Here is a 20073-nt window from a genome sequence, read left to right as displayed (position 1 = left end):
ATTAAGAATGACTTGAATATGAGTTGCACTTCTCTAAGGACCTGACTAGGGATATAAATTATTGGAGACGCTAAATTCATATTTTAGACTACAAATAGTTTTCTTTAGTTACTTATTCTTATCCTAGTATCGAGTTGCTTTTTATTTGCTCTTTTTTCTATTTATGACTCAACATAATTATTCTATTATTTCAACTCTTATTTTGGCTAATGTTATATGCATGTAGTTTTGCTCTTGAAGTCACTATATCACTAATATTTCTCCCTAGATAGGGCTCTCATTATTTGGGATAAAATTGACCGTATTATTCCTCTAGCCCTCTCTCCGAAGGGTATAATTATGGATTATTCGTTATCATTTTCTATCCAAATCCTATATTAGATGGATGATGATGATTTGAAACTACTACAAAGATAGTGCTTTAGCTCTTAATGGAGACCCCTATTAAGTATAGCATTTTTATTGTTAATTTTGACAATTATTTTGAATAATGGTTTCATGTGCTCTAGATTTTATTCTATTAAGCACCTCAAGTTCTCTTATATTTTTGCAGTCTGCATTAAAATCTTAAAAAATTTATATGACTTTCATCTAACCAATTATAAATTCACAATGCTATACAACTTTTTAAAATTGAACGTAAGCATATACATATTTAAATTCAAAGATTGATAATATAACTAGATTAGTGTTTAAAAAAAAGTTTATATAAATATTCATGATAATATATGCATTGTTTCATAAAAAAATCTAAGGTTTCCTAGCAAGTCCCATCTTCCCTTAAGGTGGATCAAATGACGAGGAAGGTACTTTGATGATGGATTTGTTGGATGATCTACTAGCGATGGTGTCGACTAATTGACTTTTGTTATGACATCAAGTTATGATGGTATCGTAGCAAAACGACCCACTCCTATGTTGCCGTTAAAACAGGGGATTAGGAGCGATCTTTACGATTCATTGTGGCATCAAAAAACTACACTTAATATGATGGAATTAAGTTGGGGTCATATTCACATAGATTAATTGTAATTGTGAGTGAATTTTGCAAGTCTTAGGGGAACATCTTTTGGTATCAAATCCAAACCTAGTTTAGGGCTTAAAGATCATTGGCCCACCGCCCACCAACTACACACTTATCCAACCCGGTTACTCAATCTTCGTTCCCTAGTTGTATTCGTCAAAACTCAACAAACTTAAATTTATCGCCAAACTTGTCAGAACACTAATTTCAATATTTTATTATCCCATTTAGTGTTAAAGTAGAATATCGTGACTTTGTTAATATGTTTCTTATCTTATTGGTTGAAAAACTTATTATTTGAACTTCACTGTCAATCGTAAAAGCAACTTTGGTATGTTGTGACAGCGTTAGTGTTAATTACTTGACTGGCAAATGAAACACATTGAAATAGATATCCATTTTGTAATGAAAAGGTAGCACAAGGTCAAGTAAGAGTTCTTCACATTCCTTCTCGGTATCAAATTGTAGCTATTCACCAAAAGAACTTTCCAATGTTCTTTTTCAAGATTTTCGTAACAGTGTCAACATTCATCATCATGTTTCAAGTGCGAGGATGTATTAAAATATTATTTAATCTCAGTAATTATTTTATATATCCTATATTTAGGAATTATAAGTTGATTTGTTTTTCTTCTACACTTTATGATTAGGCTTGTAATTATTCTATGCATTAAACAACAATCATAAAATTGAAACATTCAAGATAAAAACATTCTTATAAATTAAAAACCCTATAAAAGATTTCAAAATTAATTCATCTACTCCAATATTGTTTCCAAATATTATAAAAAAATTAAATTTGAAACACCAGCATGAAAAATTCTAGAACAAAATACAAAAGGTTGATGGAAATGGCACACAAGAATAACAGTATTAGCACATTCTTTTTCCTGTGGAGCAGGCAACTTAAAGGCGTGAAAGAAAAAGAAGGAAAAAGGCAGGACGATGCCCATGTTTATTATTCACAAGCCGTCCATGAAAGCTTAGAATTTACAAATCAACCAACCACACACAACAACAAAAAATATCATGCAATTAGCTTATACAACACACAGACATTGTAGAGGACCATTTCCATTCATGTCATGCTTTTAATTTTATTTAATTTATTTAATTTATTTGTTTTAAAAATGCAAAAATGATAAGCAAAATATAAGATTACAGACAGATTTAATGTGCTTTAATAACAATATGTTAACTACGTCAACAGGCAGAGAGAATAGAACATATTTTATTAATATGTAAGAAAGTGTAAAATACAAAATGCAAATTAATAGGATATAATTTACTTGCTAGTCCACTACCTTTCTCCATCCAAAATTCTAATTTGTGTGTAATACTGAAATGTTAATTTGATATACTCCCCAACATCTACAAAGCTGGGTACATATATTTTTTTATTTGGTTTAATGCAATCCCATCATTCCATTAATGGTCACATTTATTGATAGCAAGGAAAGAAACCTCTTTTTGCCAGGTGAAATGTCGTCCTGTTATTCTAACTTCAATTAGGTATTTTGGTTGTTTCTCAATTATTCTTGCAGATCTTGATAGCTACAGCTATAGATGTTGACTTAATTCTGTTTTTGGAGTGTTTCTCAATTATGTGACTGAGTTTATATAATTAGCCAATTTTTTTATTTAATTATTTTAAAATTATAAGAAATTATTTTATTATAAATTATTATTCTATGATTATATAAAGTAATAATCACTTTAAGATTATAGCTGATTATTTTAAGATAATAAATGTACATCACATCAAGTCAATAAAAATAATTTCTGTCAAACTATAACATTGTATTTTTCTGCTATTATTAGAAACTTCACCATACCTAAATTTCGGTTATTGCAAATCTAACTAGTAAATGATCTTACACCAAAAAAATAGCAAATCATGTACAACTTTTTTTTAGGATAATCATATTCATATTCGTATATATATAAACCTTAACCCTTGGGGTTGGAGCGTGTATATAAGAAGTTAAGTAGAAATTTTTTGTGAAAAATAAATATTAATGACATTATTATTTGTGTAATTTGCAATAGTTCAAAATATTTAGTGAAAACGTTTTGAAGCTTTCGTTTTGACGTTTAGTTTACCCATAATTTCCTCCATTTGCAGTTGTATATATATTAGGCATTTAAACAAGTTGAAGTAAGTGTGTAATACATATGAAGTAGGTGTATATCAAATGAAAAGTAGGAGTTTTTAGTATGAAAAGTAGGTGTTTATAATGTATAAATCTAAGGATTTTTAACATGCGTATTAGTAGTTTGTGATATGTGAAGTAGAGTTTTTTAGCATGTAAAGTAGTTGTTTTTGATATCTAAAATATATGTTTACTTAAAGATTTAAAATTATTGAATTTAAAAATCAAATCTTTCTTTTCTTTTTGGTATTCGATTGAGGGATATTAAAGAAAGTTGTTTTACAATAACCCAAGATACTGCTTTTTTTATAGCATATATTTTTAAAAATTAAAGAAGTCATCTCTCAGAAAAGTTGTTAATTTAATATAATAAATGTAATTTAACAAATATTCAAGGCATATCATAACCACAATTGGGTTACATGGCAAAGATATAAAAACAATGGCCTTGATTACCTCAATTATGGCGTTTGGTAACAAAGGAAATTTTTTGCCTTTAATTGGGTTAAATTGGAAAAGTTGATATTTGAAAATAACTGCGAAACCATTTCGTAGTATTAACTAGATGATCACCCATCCTAAAGCACAAGATATTTAGAAATTATTATCCATAAATAATAAATTGGTTATAAACAAATTAAATAAAAGTTAAGAAAGAGAACTATGAATAATAATTTTTAAAAAATCACAACAAAAAAAATTGAATAATAAATAACAATATTTACACATTATTAGAACATAATTGTTGATTACTCGTGCTAAACACAAGCTATTTAATAATCACCATATATTAAATGTATGTATGTAATATTAGTTGATTACCCGTGTTAAACACGATATACAAAAAGTTATTTTTATCAAAAACTGAATAGATTATAAATACTCTAACGTATATAATGGAGTAGATACACATGAAAAATGCATAGATAAATGCTTATTTTTATTTTTAGATCAAACAACTTATACAAAATGAAAATAAAGAGTACTTGTAAGATAAGGAAAATATATTCTTGAAAAACTCAAAACACAAAGTTTCTCTCTCCTTTTGATGTTCGAACAAAAAATCAATTTCTTACCAATTTTCAACTTATCTTTTAAGAAAACTTCTTCTTGAGATACCTTAAAACTCCTATACCATATTTAGTTTTTAACACTTCTAATTATCCAAATTCAACTATACTTAAAACATACTCCTTTCATTTACCCAATTTAGTTTTTAACATTATTCCTAACACTCTTAATTTGAATTATTCCAAATATATAAATTAAATCATAGTCAATTGAGATCTTATTTGATTTGTTATAATGTAATTTATTTATATCGACTTTTTATAATTTATAATTATGCACAATAAGATGCATTAGGACATCGATTAATATATTTGAAAATGTGCACAAAGTAAGTGAGACAAAGAGAGCGAAGTCATCATATCATATCATACAATAATTTAAAGAAAGACCCCTTAATTTTAAATGACGCTATTTTCAATGACTGAGTATTTGGCAAAATATAATCAACTTAAATTGTTGATATATTTTAATGAATTTCCACATAGTAATATTTGTAAATGTAAAGAAGAATTCTAACATAGAAAAATTATCAAATTACAATTTTATCTTATTTGTCTTTCTCTTTTCTAGGAAACTTTTCTTTTGAACGCAACATTTATTTCTGTGTGTAGATAAATAAAAATGGTGTATGAAAGTCATAATCTTGCAAATGACGACATCTTATACACCTTCACTTTGCTACTCACCTCATTTGATTAACTTTAAGCCTTTGAGTTACCCATTTCATTTTTAATTGGAAAAATTGATATTAATAATCAAACATTTCATCTATCCGATGTGAATAATCCCACCTTTAGATTATTTTTTAATAATCCAACTTTTACCCTTAGTTTGCTATCAGCATACCCTATTAATATTAGTATGCTAAGAGCAAACAAAGGGAAAAGAATGGATTATTAAAAAATAATCCATAGGTGAGATTATTCATAGCAGATGAGTGAAATGTTGGATTATTAATATCAAATTTTCCTTTTTAATAATAATAAGTTTATTTTTTTTTTACCTCTTTTTGTCTTTGCTTCTCAATAGAAGACAAATATTTTTGCAATTAACCACTTACTCGATCATGTTATTTATCAACCTCATTTAGTAAACAATTTAGTATATAGAATGATGACTAATAATATACAGTATACATAAAGAAACATGCTCAATTTAGAGGTAGAAAATATCAGAGTAATTTGTATTAGTATATAAAAGATAAATCTTAACTAGAAAATTTATTTTTAATCTTACTAAAATCACATATAATATTCCAACACATATAAAGGGAAGAAAATTTGTTTTCAATCTTACTAAAATCACATATATTATTCCAATTGGTATAAAGATATAAATCTCCTTAATCTTAAAAAGGCAAAATAAATAGTCATATAGAATTACAATAGTATGAATTAATGTATAGTAATCTTGTCCTGAAAGCTACAATAAAGTTATAAGACAGTGTACGTGAGAAGCTAATTTGAGCGGAAAAAGTTTTTACTAGAGGCTGACATGTGTCATTAAGTAGTCTTTGTTTTAGTATATAGAATGATAGAAAGATTAATGTATAGTAATCTTGTCCTGAAAGCTACAATAAAGTTATAAGAAAGTGTATGTGAGAAGCTAATTTGAGCGGGAAAAGTTTTTACTAGAGGCTGACATGTGTCATTAAGTAATCTTTGTTTTAGTATATAGGATGATGATAATAGACTATGCAACACAAATATGATGAAGCGGTAAGGATCTTTAAAAATGTAACATTTATAAAATTTTAAAATTTTTATTATATTATAATACTATTATATAATATGATTGAATGTTATTGTATAACATTTCATACATTGATCTATCATATATTTTTGTAAAGTTTTGATATAATAAATTTAGCATCATTTAACATCATCAATCATAAATTCAAATTATCTCTTAAAAAAAATACTTCTATTTGTTACAAAAAAAACAAATTCAATAAGCAAGTTGAACGAGAGAGTTAATGAGCCTAAACCAAATTATTTGGTCCCTTATGAAAAAGACACCTATGCCGTTAAGCGTCAATAAATAAATTGTCCTAACTCGTAAACCACAATCACTAAAACTGTCCCGCATTACATTCTTACACGTGTCAAACTTTGGTTCCATCAAACAACTTCAAAAAATCAATGCTTTCATTTTATTAATGAAAAATCTACTCGTAAAATATTTTCAAATCTTGTCCTTCTCAAATATTTTATAACTAAAATCTATATTTTGAATGAATTTGTTTACAAAAACAATTTTATAATATTCCTTTCATTTGCAATAACTTTAATCAAAGAAAATTAAAGAGTTTTTTTTATGGTAATAAAAAAAAAAATACTAAATTGTATAAAAAGTTAAAAAAATAAAAAATGAAGTATAAGAATAGATTAAAAGAAAGTATTGATGTATACCTTAAAAATAAAAATGGTGTAAAATTAATAGAACGAACTAAATTTTTAAAAGGTCTAACAATAATTGTTGATTTAGACGGTTATCTAGTGAGATTTTTTATTAGTAGACTAACCGATTAATTAAAAATAATATAAAAAATAAAACAAAAACAAAAAAAATTACGGTTTTAATTCTTAAAATTAAGTATATTGTTCTGTAAACCACATTGCCGATTAAAGTTTTTTTTTGAAAGACATTGTATGATATGTTTGGCAACTTGAAATTTATTTTCAAATGTTGAATTGCCCAAATACTATGTTTGACAAATCTTAAATTTGATAATGTGAAATTGGGTCAATTTCATATAAAATTTCAATAATAATATAAAATTGATCAAGTATCAAAATTTGCAAATTTCAAGTATTTAAGTTTTATTTATAATTCTTGAATTTGAATACCATTTTCTAATAAATTCTATGTTGCCAAACTATACATAAATTTGATTAATTAATTTTTGTTTTAATTCTATTGTCATTTACTCCCTCCTATTCAGCCTAAATGTCCCATTTGATTTTTCACACTTGCTGAGGCAACATTTTAAATCTTAATATCTTAAATTCTTAATTAAAAATTATAAAAAGTTGATATTAATAATCCTTGTATTGATACAAATCAAATAAGATCCCACATGACTATGTTTTAACTTATAGATTAAGAGTAAAATACAAATTAAGAAGGATAAATAAATAGTGTCAAAAATCAAATGGAACATTTAGACTGAGTAGGAGGTAGTATAATTCTGTATCATAATGAGACAGAAGCTGAATTTTTAAATAGAAATGGCCTTTAGTTATTCGTCATTTTTCATCAACAACAAATAGAATAACGGCAATAGTCACTCCAACTCTATCCTTTACTTACATTCTTTCTCCAATATTCTATCCTCTCTTTTAACGTTTCTTTCGATTCTCCCTTTAAAAACTCTCTTCTCTTTCTGTATAGGTAGCCACAGAATCTTTTCTACTTCTTGGAGGTTAACCATGTCTTCATTCCAAGAAATCGAAAATTTCCAAACCCAATCTTGGGAAGAACATAACATTGACCACTGTAATGAAGAACAAAACGATGAACAAGAGCGAGAATTGGAAGAAGCATTATCGCTTTCTGACCTTCCAATTACTACTGGAAATCAAGAAGTCGAAGCAAAAAATCGTCAATCGGAAAATCAAAACGCAGAAGATAATTTCGATTCAGATTCCGATTTCGATTTTGATTTCGATTTCGGATCATTAATCGGATCAATGAGTACTCTAAATGGTGAAATGTGTACGGCCGATGAAGTATTCTCCGGCGGACAGATTCTACCGTACCGGAACTCGGTTAGCTCAATGTCCGGGTTGAGAAGCGTGTCAAGGTCCGATTCTATGGACCGGAGAGGATTCACGTCAAGGAGCAGCAACAGCAGGAGCAGCAGTGTTAGAAGTCATTACTCCGCCGCTAGTAGTAGTGGTAGTAGTAGTTGTTCAGATAACACCGGTATTAGTGTTAAAACTGTACCGGTGTTATCCAAAACCAGGATTCAAAATCAATTTCACTCGTTTCCGAGTCCAAAACCTCAAATTGTGGACTCAGGTGTACGATTTACATCCCATGGCTCGGCCATCGGGAAAAAATCGAAAATGTGGGAGGTTTTGAAATTAGGATTGGTTAGGACTCCTGAGATTGAGTTAATTCCTCGTAATAATAGTAGTGGTAGTAATACTGGTTGTAACGGTAACAATAACAATAACAATAACAATGGAGCTCGAAAGTCGATCGATGGAAGTCGAATTAACGATTTCGTATTGGAAATGCAGAAGAGGAAGAAGAAATTAGTAGCAGAAAACAAAATTGGTGATAATGGCGGATTTTTTAGGAGTTGTAAGTGTTCAGTAATGGCAATAGATCCATTTCCTATTAGACCAAATTATGATATGAAAAGTGGTTATTATGGAAATAGACAAAAGAATTCACCAGGAAAATATGGTTTAAATGAAGACAAAAACGTAGCAAAAAAGAAAGTTGAGCAGCTACAACAAGAACAGGGAAGAAATAGCCAAATCCGACAAGGAAAACAGGTCATTTCACATCATCATAATCGTACATTTGAATGGTTAAAAAATCTTTCTAATTCAACTCTTCTAAATACTCATTCTTAAGGGTAGGAATAAATTTTAAAGATAATTTCATTTTGAAGAAATTATGATTCTTCCATAAGGCCATTTACGCATGCATTTTTTATAATTTTAAATGTGTATTTTATTTTTTTATTAGTTTTGTCCTTTGTTCAAGAGATGTATAATATCCTAGTCTAGTAGTTAAAATGTATTTTTTGTTGTATATTTTGTCTTTAATTTGAAATGTACTCCTCATCTCTATGAGGTTGTTATTTGGTAGGATGACCCAAGTTAAAAAATGTTATTTGAATGAGTATTTAGTAGATTATTACGGATAATGTTATGTTTTTTAATGGGATAATTCTAGATTTTGATGTAATAAAGTAAAATAAAAAATTGTAAATTTTAATTAGATATTACAGATAGAGTTATATACAAAAATATGAATAAGACAAGTTGAATGACTACTAAAATAATACTCTCTTCGATCCTAACTAAATTTAATACTTGTACCTTTTATATTATATTGCTTAATTTTTTTTCAAGTTCTCTCACTTTTTTTGTGAGAAATTGATGTTTCAATATCTAATTTTACATATATATATATATATATATATATATATATATATATATATATATATATATATATATAACTAAAGAAATTAATAATTTAAATCTTTAATCAGAATATTAATGAAGGTAGATTAGTATATTAATACTCCCTCTATTTTTTTCCTCTAAAAAAATAATATTTAATTTAAAAACCTCTCACATATTTAAGTTAAATAATGAATTTTCATACGATATATAAAATATTAGTTTGAACAATATTATGAACTCATATTTGAGGTGAGAATGATGACCACTAATAGAAGTATAATAGTTCACTCCAATTCTATGAAGCTATGAGTAGTTTAGGACACTGACTAGTATATTTGCAAATTGAAAAAAATGTTTGATGGATGTAACTTCTAGAAAGAAAACCTTGTTAGACACAAATTCTTCTTTTCTAGGCTGCCTAGGTTCCTAGGCATGAATACCCACCCTACATTGAGGTTAATTCTGATTAGGGATGTACTCAATTATAACCTGAGTAACTTTGAGATTGTGCATATGCCAAAATATGGATCTCCAAATTTTTGGGTACTTGAATGTCGTCTCATCTTTTATGGAGTTAGCATAGTCTCTATCACATAAAATTTTATCTAATGAAAAGTCCATTACTTATTTAATGGTTAAAATTGCTTGATAGAAAAAAATAGAAACATTTTAATATTTATTTTTTATTTCAACATAAGTGTCAAAATCTTAATATGTGTAATAGAAATAAGTAATAAAAAAGATTCTAATATCTTTTATGGTGACCGAATATAAACACGAAAATGTACTCAAAATTTTAGCAATTTAGTATGTTTCCAGTGATTCGGTCTATTATATGTTCGTTGGCGAGAATCTTTACTTTAGGCGTTAGAGAATGGGAAGGTTTTCGAGCAAAATCATTACAATTTGATATTTTTAAGTCTAATTACTAGATTGAATCTAATATCTCACTTAAGTATATTTTTCTTATAAATTAATGATCATCACCTTGGTGCAAGTTTAATATAGAAAATGTTATATTCCATTATCTTATTTATTGGGTTAAGTTATCATAAATGTCTCATTTCTATTTGGGTATATTAACTTTACTAATTTATCCTTATAAAACTTAACATTTTCCCCACTTTAACATTTACTAACCCTATTTCACTCCTTTCAAAATTTAAAAATACTACACTCTTTGTCTTTCACATTTTGTCCTTTTTGACCACCTAAAATTTGTAAAAAGTCAAATTAGACATTTTGGGTTAATAGGAGTGAGTATATGTATTAGAAAATCCTAATCAATCACTGTGATTTGTAAATTGCTATAAAAGACAAAAAACATAGTAATAAAATAAGAAAAACACAAAATAAATTACAATTTTAAAATATCACTTCATTAAATCCCTTCATAAGAGTGTGATTTGCCAAGTTGACACAGGTAAAGCTTTCTTAACAAACAAAAGTTCCGCAAATTTCATGTTTATAGTTATCACAGGTAAAGCTTTCTTACAAACAAAATTTAGAATCAATTATTCGTTTTGATGAGAAAAAATATAAAAAAAAATAATAGTGTAACCAAAGGAGAATTACAGGAATTACTTATAAATTTTCAGATTTTTAATCCATAAAAAAGATCTCATTAAGTTGTTGAGTAGTCAGGTTAGATCGATCTTACGAACATTAAACACTCATAGATGCAACATGCAAGTATTGTATTCTTATGAACTTTATTTTAATTTGTTTTTCCTATCGTTTTAATTTTGTTACAAGGAAGTAAAATTACATTATTAATTTTTAGTATAGAATAAGAGAAAATATGTGAATCAAACAGATATTTGAATAAGATGATAGATCGCAAAAGGAAAATGAATTTGTAAACACACTAGCAATCCCTCACCAATCATGTATCTTGTAAATATTTCGCTAACAAATCATGTCTTTTTATCAAATGTAACGCCTTTCACTAATCAAATCTTTATGCTATAAAAGGATACTCATTTATTTACTTCAAAATCTTTTCTTTCCTATGATAATCTCAATTATTAATTAATCATGAATAATTTTAATTTTATGGGGTATTTGCCTACAGTAAGCCCAGGTAACCGAATTATCTGCTATAGTAGGTAATTTACCAAAAAAGTAAACTGAAAATTAATAGAAAATTAGAGAAAATTTTTAAAAATTTACATAAAAAATACTAAAAAGTTTTGAACATTTTTTTTAACTTTTTTTCGATATTTTATTTTAATTTATTTTTTTAAAAAAAATAAAACTTGCTATAGTAAGTCATCCGTTTAACCGAGTTTGCTAGGAAAATACTTCTTTAAGTTGGAATTATTCATGCTTAATCAATAGGTGAGATTATTGTACAAAAATCATGTAAAGGTTGGATTATTCTAAGTAATTTTTCCAAAAATAAATAATCAATATGTCTAATTGATTTTTGTTACATTTTTTATTTTAGTTCATCCCATAAAATTTACTGCAATTTTATTTTGGTCATGATTGGCATTCTTAGAACGTAATTTTCTTAATTCCCACAAATTTTACTTTTTATCTAATATTGTAATTGTGTCGAAAGGAAGGGGAGAGTGGGAGTATATATGTATATGAGAAAGGACCACAAGTAGGAAGACATAATAGAAAGTAAAGCATGCGTGATGGGAGGGAATAATGGGAGGGAATAGGGAGGGTTATATTTGAAAGAAACAAAGAGTGATATCGGAGAGTAGTGGTGGAAGTGGTGGAGTAATGATTAAAGTGTCAATTTTTATTTAATTATTTTATTTTTATTTTGATTTCATGGTCTATTGAAAATGGCCTTTCGTGACATGGGACATTGGTGCTACTGCTGTATATAAAGCCAACTCCACATTATTACAATACAATAGCCAATGGGCACATTTTGAGACAACGGCGTGGATCTTAAAGGCTAAATCTTGTAGAATTGAGCGACAAAAATGTTGTTTGAGTACAGCACATTTTTTAAGATGTACGCATAGTAAGTTAAAAATAAACTTAAACACTAACATTATAATATAGTGTGTAACAGTTTATAACATAGAAAGTATGAGTTAAAAAGTGTGAGTTAGTGTCTTTAGTAGAGTGGAGAGTAAAAGACTATAATATAATGAAGAGACAATTGAGGAGTAGTGCAAAATAATTTATTGTGCACTAATGTCCTATATGTAAGAAATTATTCCTTGCCATTCATTTCATAAAATGAAGAATATATACACAAGATAATCTCTGGTTTTAGAAAACTAAATAATCTACAAAATAATAATCAAATCAAAAGATTTACAAGAATATACAAGATATGATTTTATTCTAATATTAATAGAATAGAATATTGTGCATATCTTGTAAATCTTTATATTTTGGTAATTATTTTGTAATTAGCTAGTTTCCTTACTTTTCAAGATTACCCTTGTAGTTAGTTTTCTTACTCTTCAAGATTACTCTTGTATTTATTTTTTCATTTTGAAATGAAATGGCAACCAATCATTCTACCAATTCTCTCATGGTATCAAGACTTTAGGTTCTTTTTCCTCTCTTAAACCCTTTTTACTTTCTTCCTTGCTCCCCAAGACAAACGTTCCCCACCCTTACCGCCCCCCCCCCTTGCTTCTTCCATGGCTTCTCCTAAAACATCCTACCACCAACTCCTCTCGGGATATCCTTGGGCCTTGTCCAACCCATAATTTCTTTACCGGGTCATCTTTCTCGCCGGACTACTTTCCGACGAATATCAATCAAGCTATGCATACTCTCTCTTTGTCCTCTCTAGATGAACATTCTACATGGAATCATTTGCCTAGGTTCCTTTCCACACTCTTTCGCCTCCTTGCTCTGCCGGCCAGCTATCGCTGTCAAGGCTGCTGCCACCTCATGTCTCCCTCTCTTGTCTTGACTTTTTCATGGCCTCCTCCACCAAAATGCATCCCCCAACTTTGGTTACCAATATCAAAACTTTTGTCCCTATTCAACTTGATGAAGATGGTACCAATTTTAATACTCAGGTCACTCTCTTTAAACTTCATTGTTGGGCTCATTTTGTGGATTCTCACATTGTTCCCAACGACTCCTCTAAAGCATCGATTCCTAAAGACTTCGATTCGCAACGTCTTGAGGATATTGTTCGAACCTGGCTTTGTGGTACTATTAGTCCCTCTCTTCTTAAATCGATTGTTTGTCCCGATGATAGTGCTTTTGATGCTTGGACTCGCATTGAGAACAATTTTTAAAATAACAAAACTTTTCGTATTCTTCACCTTGAGTCTCAATTCAATGATATTTCCCTTGCTAATTTCTTGAATGTAAAGGCTTATTGTAACGAACTTGAGAATATTGCTACTACTCTTACTAATCTTGGCACCACAATCTCAGATAATCGTTTGGCTCTCCAAGTTCTTCATGGTTTAACTTCCGATTATCGCACCTTTCGGTCCTTGGTTCAACATATGTCTCCGGTTCCCTCCTTTATTACTATCCGTTCTATGTTGGAATTGGAAGAACACTCGAACAATAAAGATGTTTCTTCTTCTCATGACTCGACTCTTGTCACTACTCCTAAATCCTCATCTTTGGAAAATTTGGAAAACAATGATTCTCGTGGCACCTCCTCCCACTATGGTGGCCATCGCAACCACCGCCGTGGTGGCCGAACTGGTCGCGGCTACCACCACAACTTCCAGCATAGTGACCCACGTCACCGAAGCCCCAATTACCACTCCAAACCCAACTAACCTCAATATCTCAAAACCCAAATTGAAATAATGCTTCATGGAATGAAAATTTAAAATCTTTAAGTCAAAAAATTAAAAAAATGAACCAAATAATCCAACTTTCAAACTTATTCCAAAAGTAAGCATGAAATTCCCTAACCTGAGGTTTGGGGCTGTTCGCAGTTACTAATTGCGAACAGGTCAAAAAAGACAAAATAGTTGTTCGCAGTTAGTAACTGCGAACAGCTATTTGACCTGTTTTACCCTGTTCACAGTTAGTAACTGCGAATAGCATGCTCTACAAAAACAGGTCAAAATAGCTATTCGCAGTTACTAACTGCGAACAACTATTTTTTCTTTTTTGACCTGTTCGCAGTTAGTAACTGCGAACAGCCCCAAACCTCAGGTTTGGGAATTTCATGCTTACTTTTGGAATAAATTTGAAAGTTGGATTATTTGGTTCATTTTTTTGATTTTTTGACTTAAAGATTTCAAATTTTCTCATGGAATTAGGGTCCTCAATAATGGGCTCAGCCCCTTTGCCCGTTCCCAAATCAGCCTTGGGCCTGTTCACAATCAACTCCAATGCAATCCACTCCAAAAATTTGCTGCTGCAATAGTGGGTCCGAAACTTGCTCACAATTTTTGCTCAGGATCTTATTGTGCTACGGATATTGATCAAGCCATGCAAACTCTCTCTTTATCTTCTCCCCATGAGCAATATTACATGGACACCGGTGCCACCTCTCAGATGACTCGTTCTCAAGGTACTTTACTTAATTATTCTCCTTTAAAGCGTCATTTAAATAACGCTATTATTGTTGGTAATGGTCATATGATTTCGATTCATGGTCACGGACAAATATCCCTTCCCTCCTCTAACAAATCCCTTACCTTAAAAAATATTCTACATGCTTCACAACTTATTAAAAATCTCATTTCAGTTCGCAAATTTACTCTTGATAATATGGGTTCTGATGAATGTGATCTATTTGGATTTTCTATGAAGGACTTGACCACGAGGAATATCGTTTTGAGATTTAATAGCACTGGTGATCTTTATCCTTTCCAATTGACAGATGGAGCAACCATCCCTTCACTAATATCTTCGGCTTTTTCAGCTTTATCTTCTAGTATTTGGCATTCCCGTCTAGGACATCCGGAAAATGCAATTTTGAACTCTTTGTACTCTTCTAATTCTATCAAATGTAAAAACTCTCCGTCTTTTGTGTGTCATTCTTGTCCTTTGGGAAAACATATTAAATTACCTTTTGTTCATTCTTCTTTTGTTAGTACTAAACCTTTTGAGATTATTCATAGTGATTTATGGACTTCTCCAATTTGAAGTCTATCGGGTTACAAATATTATGTTCTTTTTCTTTATCACAATAACAATTTTTTATGGACTTTTCCCTTACATCGCAAATCTCAAGTGCATGATGTTTTTGTCAATTTAAATACATTTGTTAATACTCAATTTGAACTTCATATCAAATCTTTTCAATGCGATCATAGGGATGAATTTGATAATAAAATTTTTCATCAATTTTGTGTTAGTCGGGGCATCACTCTTCGCTTCTCTTGTCCACAAACTTCCTCTCACAATGGGAAATTCGAACGAAAAAAGTCGCACAATTAACAATATCATTCGTACTTTATTGTGCCATGCTTCCCTCCCCCCGTATTTTTGCCTCACGCTTTGAATACCGCCACTTATCTTCTTAACATTCTTCCTTCTAAATTGCTCGGTCACTTAACTCCTACTCATATGCTTTATCATAATAAATCTCGTACTTAACACATCTCCGGATTTTTGGGTGCTTGTGTTTTCCTCTCATACCTTCCATCGAAATTCACAAATTGTAACCTCACTTCTCTCCATGTGTCTTTTTGGGTTTCCTTCATCACATCGCGGTTACAAGTGCTATGATCTCTCCTCTAAAACGATTATTTTATCTCGACTTGTCCTTTTTGATGAATTCAATTTCCCTCTTTCTAAGTCTTCACCACCTAATCCTCAAAGTAAGAATTTTTAGACAATCCCAATCCCATTATATTACTCCAACATTATCTTAATCAAATTATTTCCCTCTGCAGGGCCGCATGAACACTCCAGCCCATTACCCTCCTCACCTCCCCCTCCTTCACCTGCGACTGGGGCACCTATCACAGGCCCACAATGCCCCTTACTTCTCATTCCCCTTCCTACGTCTCCCCCCTCCTGACCCAGAAACAAACCCAACCCATTTCTAACCACCTAGTGGGCGTCCTTCTTCCTTCAGCCCATTTCTAGAAACTAGCCCACTACCTACCTCAACTGAACCCAATCACCCATCCGCCCCATTACCTACTTCCTCTACCGGCATAGTTACGCATAGTAAGCATGACATTTTTAAACCAAATTTCAAATACACTTCTCACACCCTTAATGTTCTTTTTCACCCATTCCCAAAAATCACATCCAAGCCCTCTGTGACTCGAACTGAAAACAAGCCATGAAGGATGAGTTTGACGCTTTAGTTGAGAATCACACTTGATCTTGTACCTCGACCTCCTCATGCTAATGTTATTCGTTCCTTATGGATTTTTCGGGTGAAAACCAAGTCTGATGGTTCGTTTGAGCGTTATAAGGCGCGTCTTGTTGATGATGGTAAATCTCAAAGGGAAGATATTGATTGTGATGAAACCTTCAGTCCTATGGTCAAACCTGCATCTATTCGCATTGTTTTGAGTATTGCACTTTCTAAGTCTTGGTCTATTCACCAATTAGATGTTAAAAATGCTTTTCTTCATGGTGACTTGAATGAAACTGTGTACTTGCATCAACCTTTGGGTTTTCGTAATCCTGTTTGTCCCGATCACGTTTGTTTTCTCCGAAAGTCTCTTTACGGTCTCAAGCAGGTTCCTAGGGCATGGTATCAACGTTTTGCTGAGTTTGTTACTACTATTGGGTTTCGTAATAGTCTTTCTGATACTTCTCTGTTTGTTTATTGTCATGGGTCTGATGTTGCGTATCTTTTGTTGTATGTGGACGATATTATCCTTACTGCATCTTCTGATCTTTCTTTGTCAGTCTATCATGTCCAAATTAAGCTATAAGTTTACTATGAAGGACTTGAGTCCTCTCAGTTATTTCTTGGCTATAGTTGTTTCTCGTAACTTTGCAGGTCTATTTTTGTCTCAACAAAAGTATGCTGCTGAAATTCTTGACAAAGCCGGCATGTCTCAGTGCAAACCTGCTCCTACTCCTGTGACTACCTCTAGTAAACTTGGAGCAAACGCTGGTTCTCTGTATGATAATCCTACCTTGTATCGCAGCTTAGCCGGCGCTCTTCAGTATCTTACTTTCACCCGTCCGGATATTTCTTTTGTTGTTCAACAAGTTTGTTTGTTTATGCATGATCCTCGAGTTGAACATATGGCTGCCCTTCATCGTATCCTTCGATATGTTCAGGGTACTATTGATCATGGTTTGCAACTATACAAATCAGCTACTTCTTCTCTTTTATCTTATACCGATGCTGATTGGGGTGGTTATCCTGACACCCGTCGTTCCACTTCCGGTTTCTGTGTTTTTCTTGGTGATAATTTAATCATTTGGTCTGCGAAGCGCCAACCTACAGTCTCTAAGTCCAGCGCTAGAGCTGAATATCGCGGTGTTGCCAATGTTGTATCCGGGACATGCTGGACTCGTAACTCACTTCTTGAGCTTCATTGTCCTATTCCTACGGCAACCCTTGTTTATTGCGATAATGTTAGTGTTTTTTATTTGTCAGGCAATCCTGTTGATCAACGCACTAAGCATATCGAAATGGACATTCATTTTGTTCGTGAAAAAGTTCAGCGTGGTGAAGTTCGTGTTCTTCACGTTCCCTCTCGATATCAGATCGCCGACATTTTTACGAAGGGCCTACCACAGTTCTCTTTGATGATTTTCGCTCTAGTCTCAGCGTTCGCAAACCTCCCAATTCGACTGCGAGGGTGTATTAGAATAAAATCATATCTTGTATATTCTTGTAAATCTTTTGATTTGATTATTATTTTGTAGATTATTTAGTTTCCTAAAACTAGAGATTATCTTGTGCATATGTTCATCATTTTATGAAATGAATGGCAAGGAATCATTTCTTACACTATGTAGTTATTCTAATTTTTACTGATCAAAATTGATTTTTATTGATGGAAACGGATCAAAATTGATTTTTACTAATTGAAACTGATTTTTACTGATTGTAACTGATTTTGATTGATATAACTGTTAAAATATATAATATATTAAGGCCCTAGAATATATTATACTGACTCGAAATTTTACTTCCCAATTAACCAGTATTGACTCTTACATAAAAGTAGTAAATTTGGAGTAAACACAGTCGGAGTTTTACTTGTATTGAAAGCAATTTTAGATTTGAGCCTCCATGTAAATAAGTGGTATGTGTTCCTACTTGATGTTTTACAAACACACACAATGTAAATTCAAGAATAAACTAAGCTCATGATAATGAATGGATTTCTAACAAATTAAAGAAAAAATTATTCATCTTCTAACTTTAAAGAACAAGCTGCTTATTGCATTAAGTTTTAAAATCGCCAGTTAAACTAGTTAATATAATAAGCTAGTCAAATCAAATCAGTTACCATATTAGCTATTTATCGTTTACCAAACACTAGTATGATAAAATAGAAGTTGACTTTATTGTAAGAAAGAAAGAAATGTCTGATTCAATCATTAAATTGGTATGCTTTCAAAGAGTAAAAAAGGAAAGAAATGCTTTGTATATTCATCATATTGGCTGTCATTTAACATTCATGTGTCGTCACATAAAATCGATCATAGGATGCCTGTTATAAAATAGCACAGCAATGCTTGTTATATACAGTACTTGTACTGTCTCGCTACCTACTTCAAACCCGTCCATCTTTTCCAAGTACAGTAGAATCTAATGTTTGTGTCTAAGATTTCAATTCTCGATCCTTAAATTTCGCCACCTTTTTCATTTTATCGCCACCCCCTTCAAATGAAATTACGAATTTGTTCCTGATTTTTAAAAAATTACAATTTTGCCACTCATTTTAAATTTCTTATTTATAATAATAATAATAATAATAATAATAATAATTATTATTATTATTATTATTATTATTATTATTATTATATCAATAACAATAATAATAATAATTAACTTTTTTATATTCTTCAAAAAGAATATAAATAAAATTAATAATAATAATAATATTATTATTATTATTATTATTATTTTCCAAAAAGAAAAAAAAAAAAAAAAAAATTGAGTCGCCCAAAATTGGACGATTGAACCGGGGTCCAGTCGCCCAGAACTGGGCGATTGAACCATGGTTCAGCCGCCCAGAACCGGGCTACTGGACCCCGGTTCAGGCGCCCAATTTTGAGCGACTCAATTTTTATTTTTATTTTTTTTTTTGCTTTTTGGAAAATAATAATAATAATAATACTAATACTAATAATAATAATAATAACTTATAGATTAATGTGGCCTACTAGCTCAGTTGGTTAGAGCGTTGTACTAATAATATAAAGGTCACAGGTTCGAGACCTGTACAAGTCATTATTTAATAATTATTAATTTTTAAAAAAATTAATAATTATTAAATAATGACTTATACAGGTCTCGAACCTGTGACATTTATGTTATTAGTACAATGCTCTAACCAACTGAGCTAATAAGCCACATTAATTTATAAGTTATTATTATTAGTATTAGTATTATTATTATTATTTTCCAAAAAGCAAAAAAAAAAAAAAAAAAAACTTGAGTCGCCCAAAATTGGGCGCCTGAACCGGGGTCCAGTCGCCCGGTTCTGGGCGGCTGAACCATGGTTCAATCGCCCAGTTCTGGGCGACTCAATTTTTTTTTTTTAATTATTAATTTTAATTTTATTATTGTTATTATTATTATTATTATTATTATTATTATTATTATTACTAC

At 30.6% G+C, this 20073-nt stretch overlaps 2 protein-coding genes and 1 non-coding gene across 3 annotated transcripts; 2 read left to right on the top strand and 1 right to left on the bottom strand.

The window, feature by feature from the left end:
* Positions 1-7496: 7496 nt before the first annotated feature.
* Positions 7497-9185, top strand: LOC130820767 (uncharacterized). The gene has a single exon (XM_057686274.1). The coding sequence runs from the start codon at positions 7680-7682 to the stop codon at positions 8835-8837; it is 1158 nt and encodes a 385-aa protein (XP_057542257.1). The 5' UTR covers positions 7497-7679; the 3' UTR covers positions 8838-9185.
* An 8028-nt stretch (positions 9186-17213) lies between these two features.
* Positions 17214-18155, top strand: LOC130821657 (uncharacterized mitochondrial protein AtMg00810-like). Its single transcript, XM_057687446.1, has one exon. It carries the CDS (start codon positions 17214-17216, stop codon positions 18153-18155), a length of 942 nt encoding a protein of 313 aa, XP_057543429.1.
* A 1585-nt stretch (positions 18156-19740) lies between these two features.
* On the bottom strand, positions 19741-19814 carry TRNAI-AAU (transfer RNA isoleucine (anticodon AAU)). The gene has a single exon. It is a non-coding gene; the product is annotated as a tRNA-Ile (tRNA).
* Positions 19815-20073: the final 259 nt, after the last annotated feature.

This window comes from Amaranthus tricolor, chromosome 8 (assembly GCF_026212465.1).
Source record: "Amaranthus tricolor cultivar Red isolate AtriRed21 chromosome 8, ASM2621246v1, whole genome shotgun sequence".
Lineage (NCBI taxonomy): Eukaryota > Viridiplantae > Streptophyta > Magnoliopsida > Caryophyllales > Amaranthaceae > Amaranthus > Amaranthus tricolor.
This window is presented reverse-complemented; position numbering and strand designations above follow the sequence as displayed.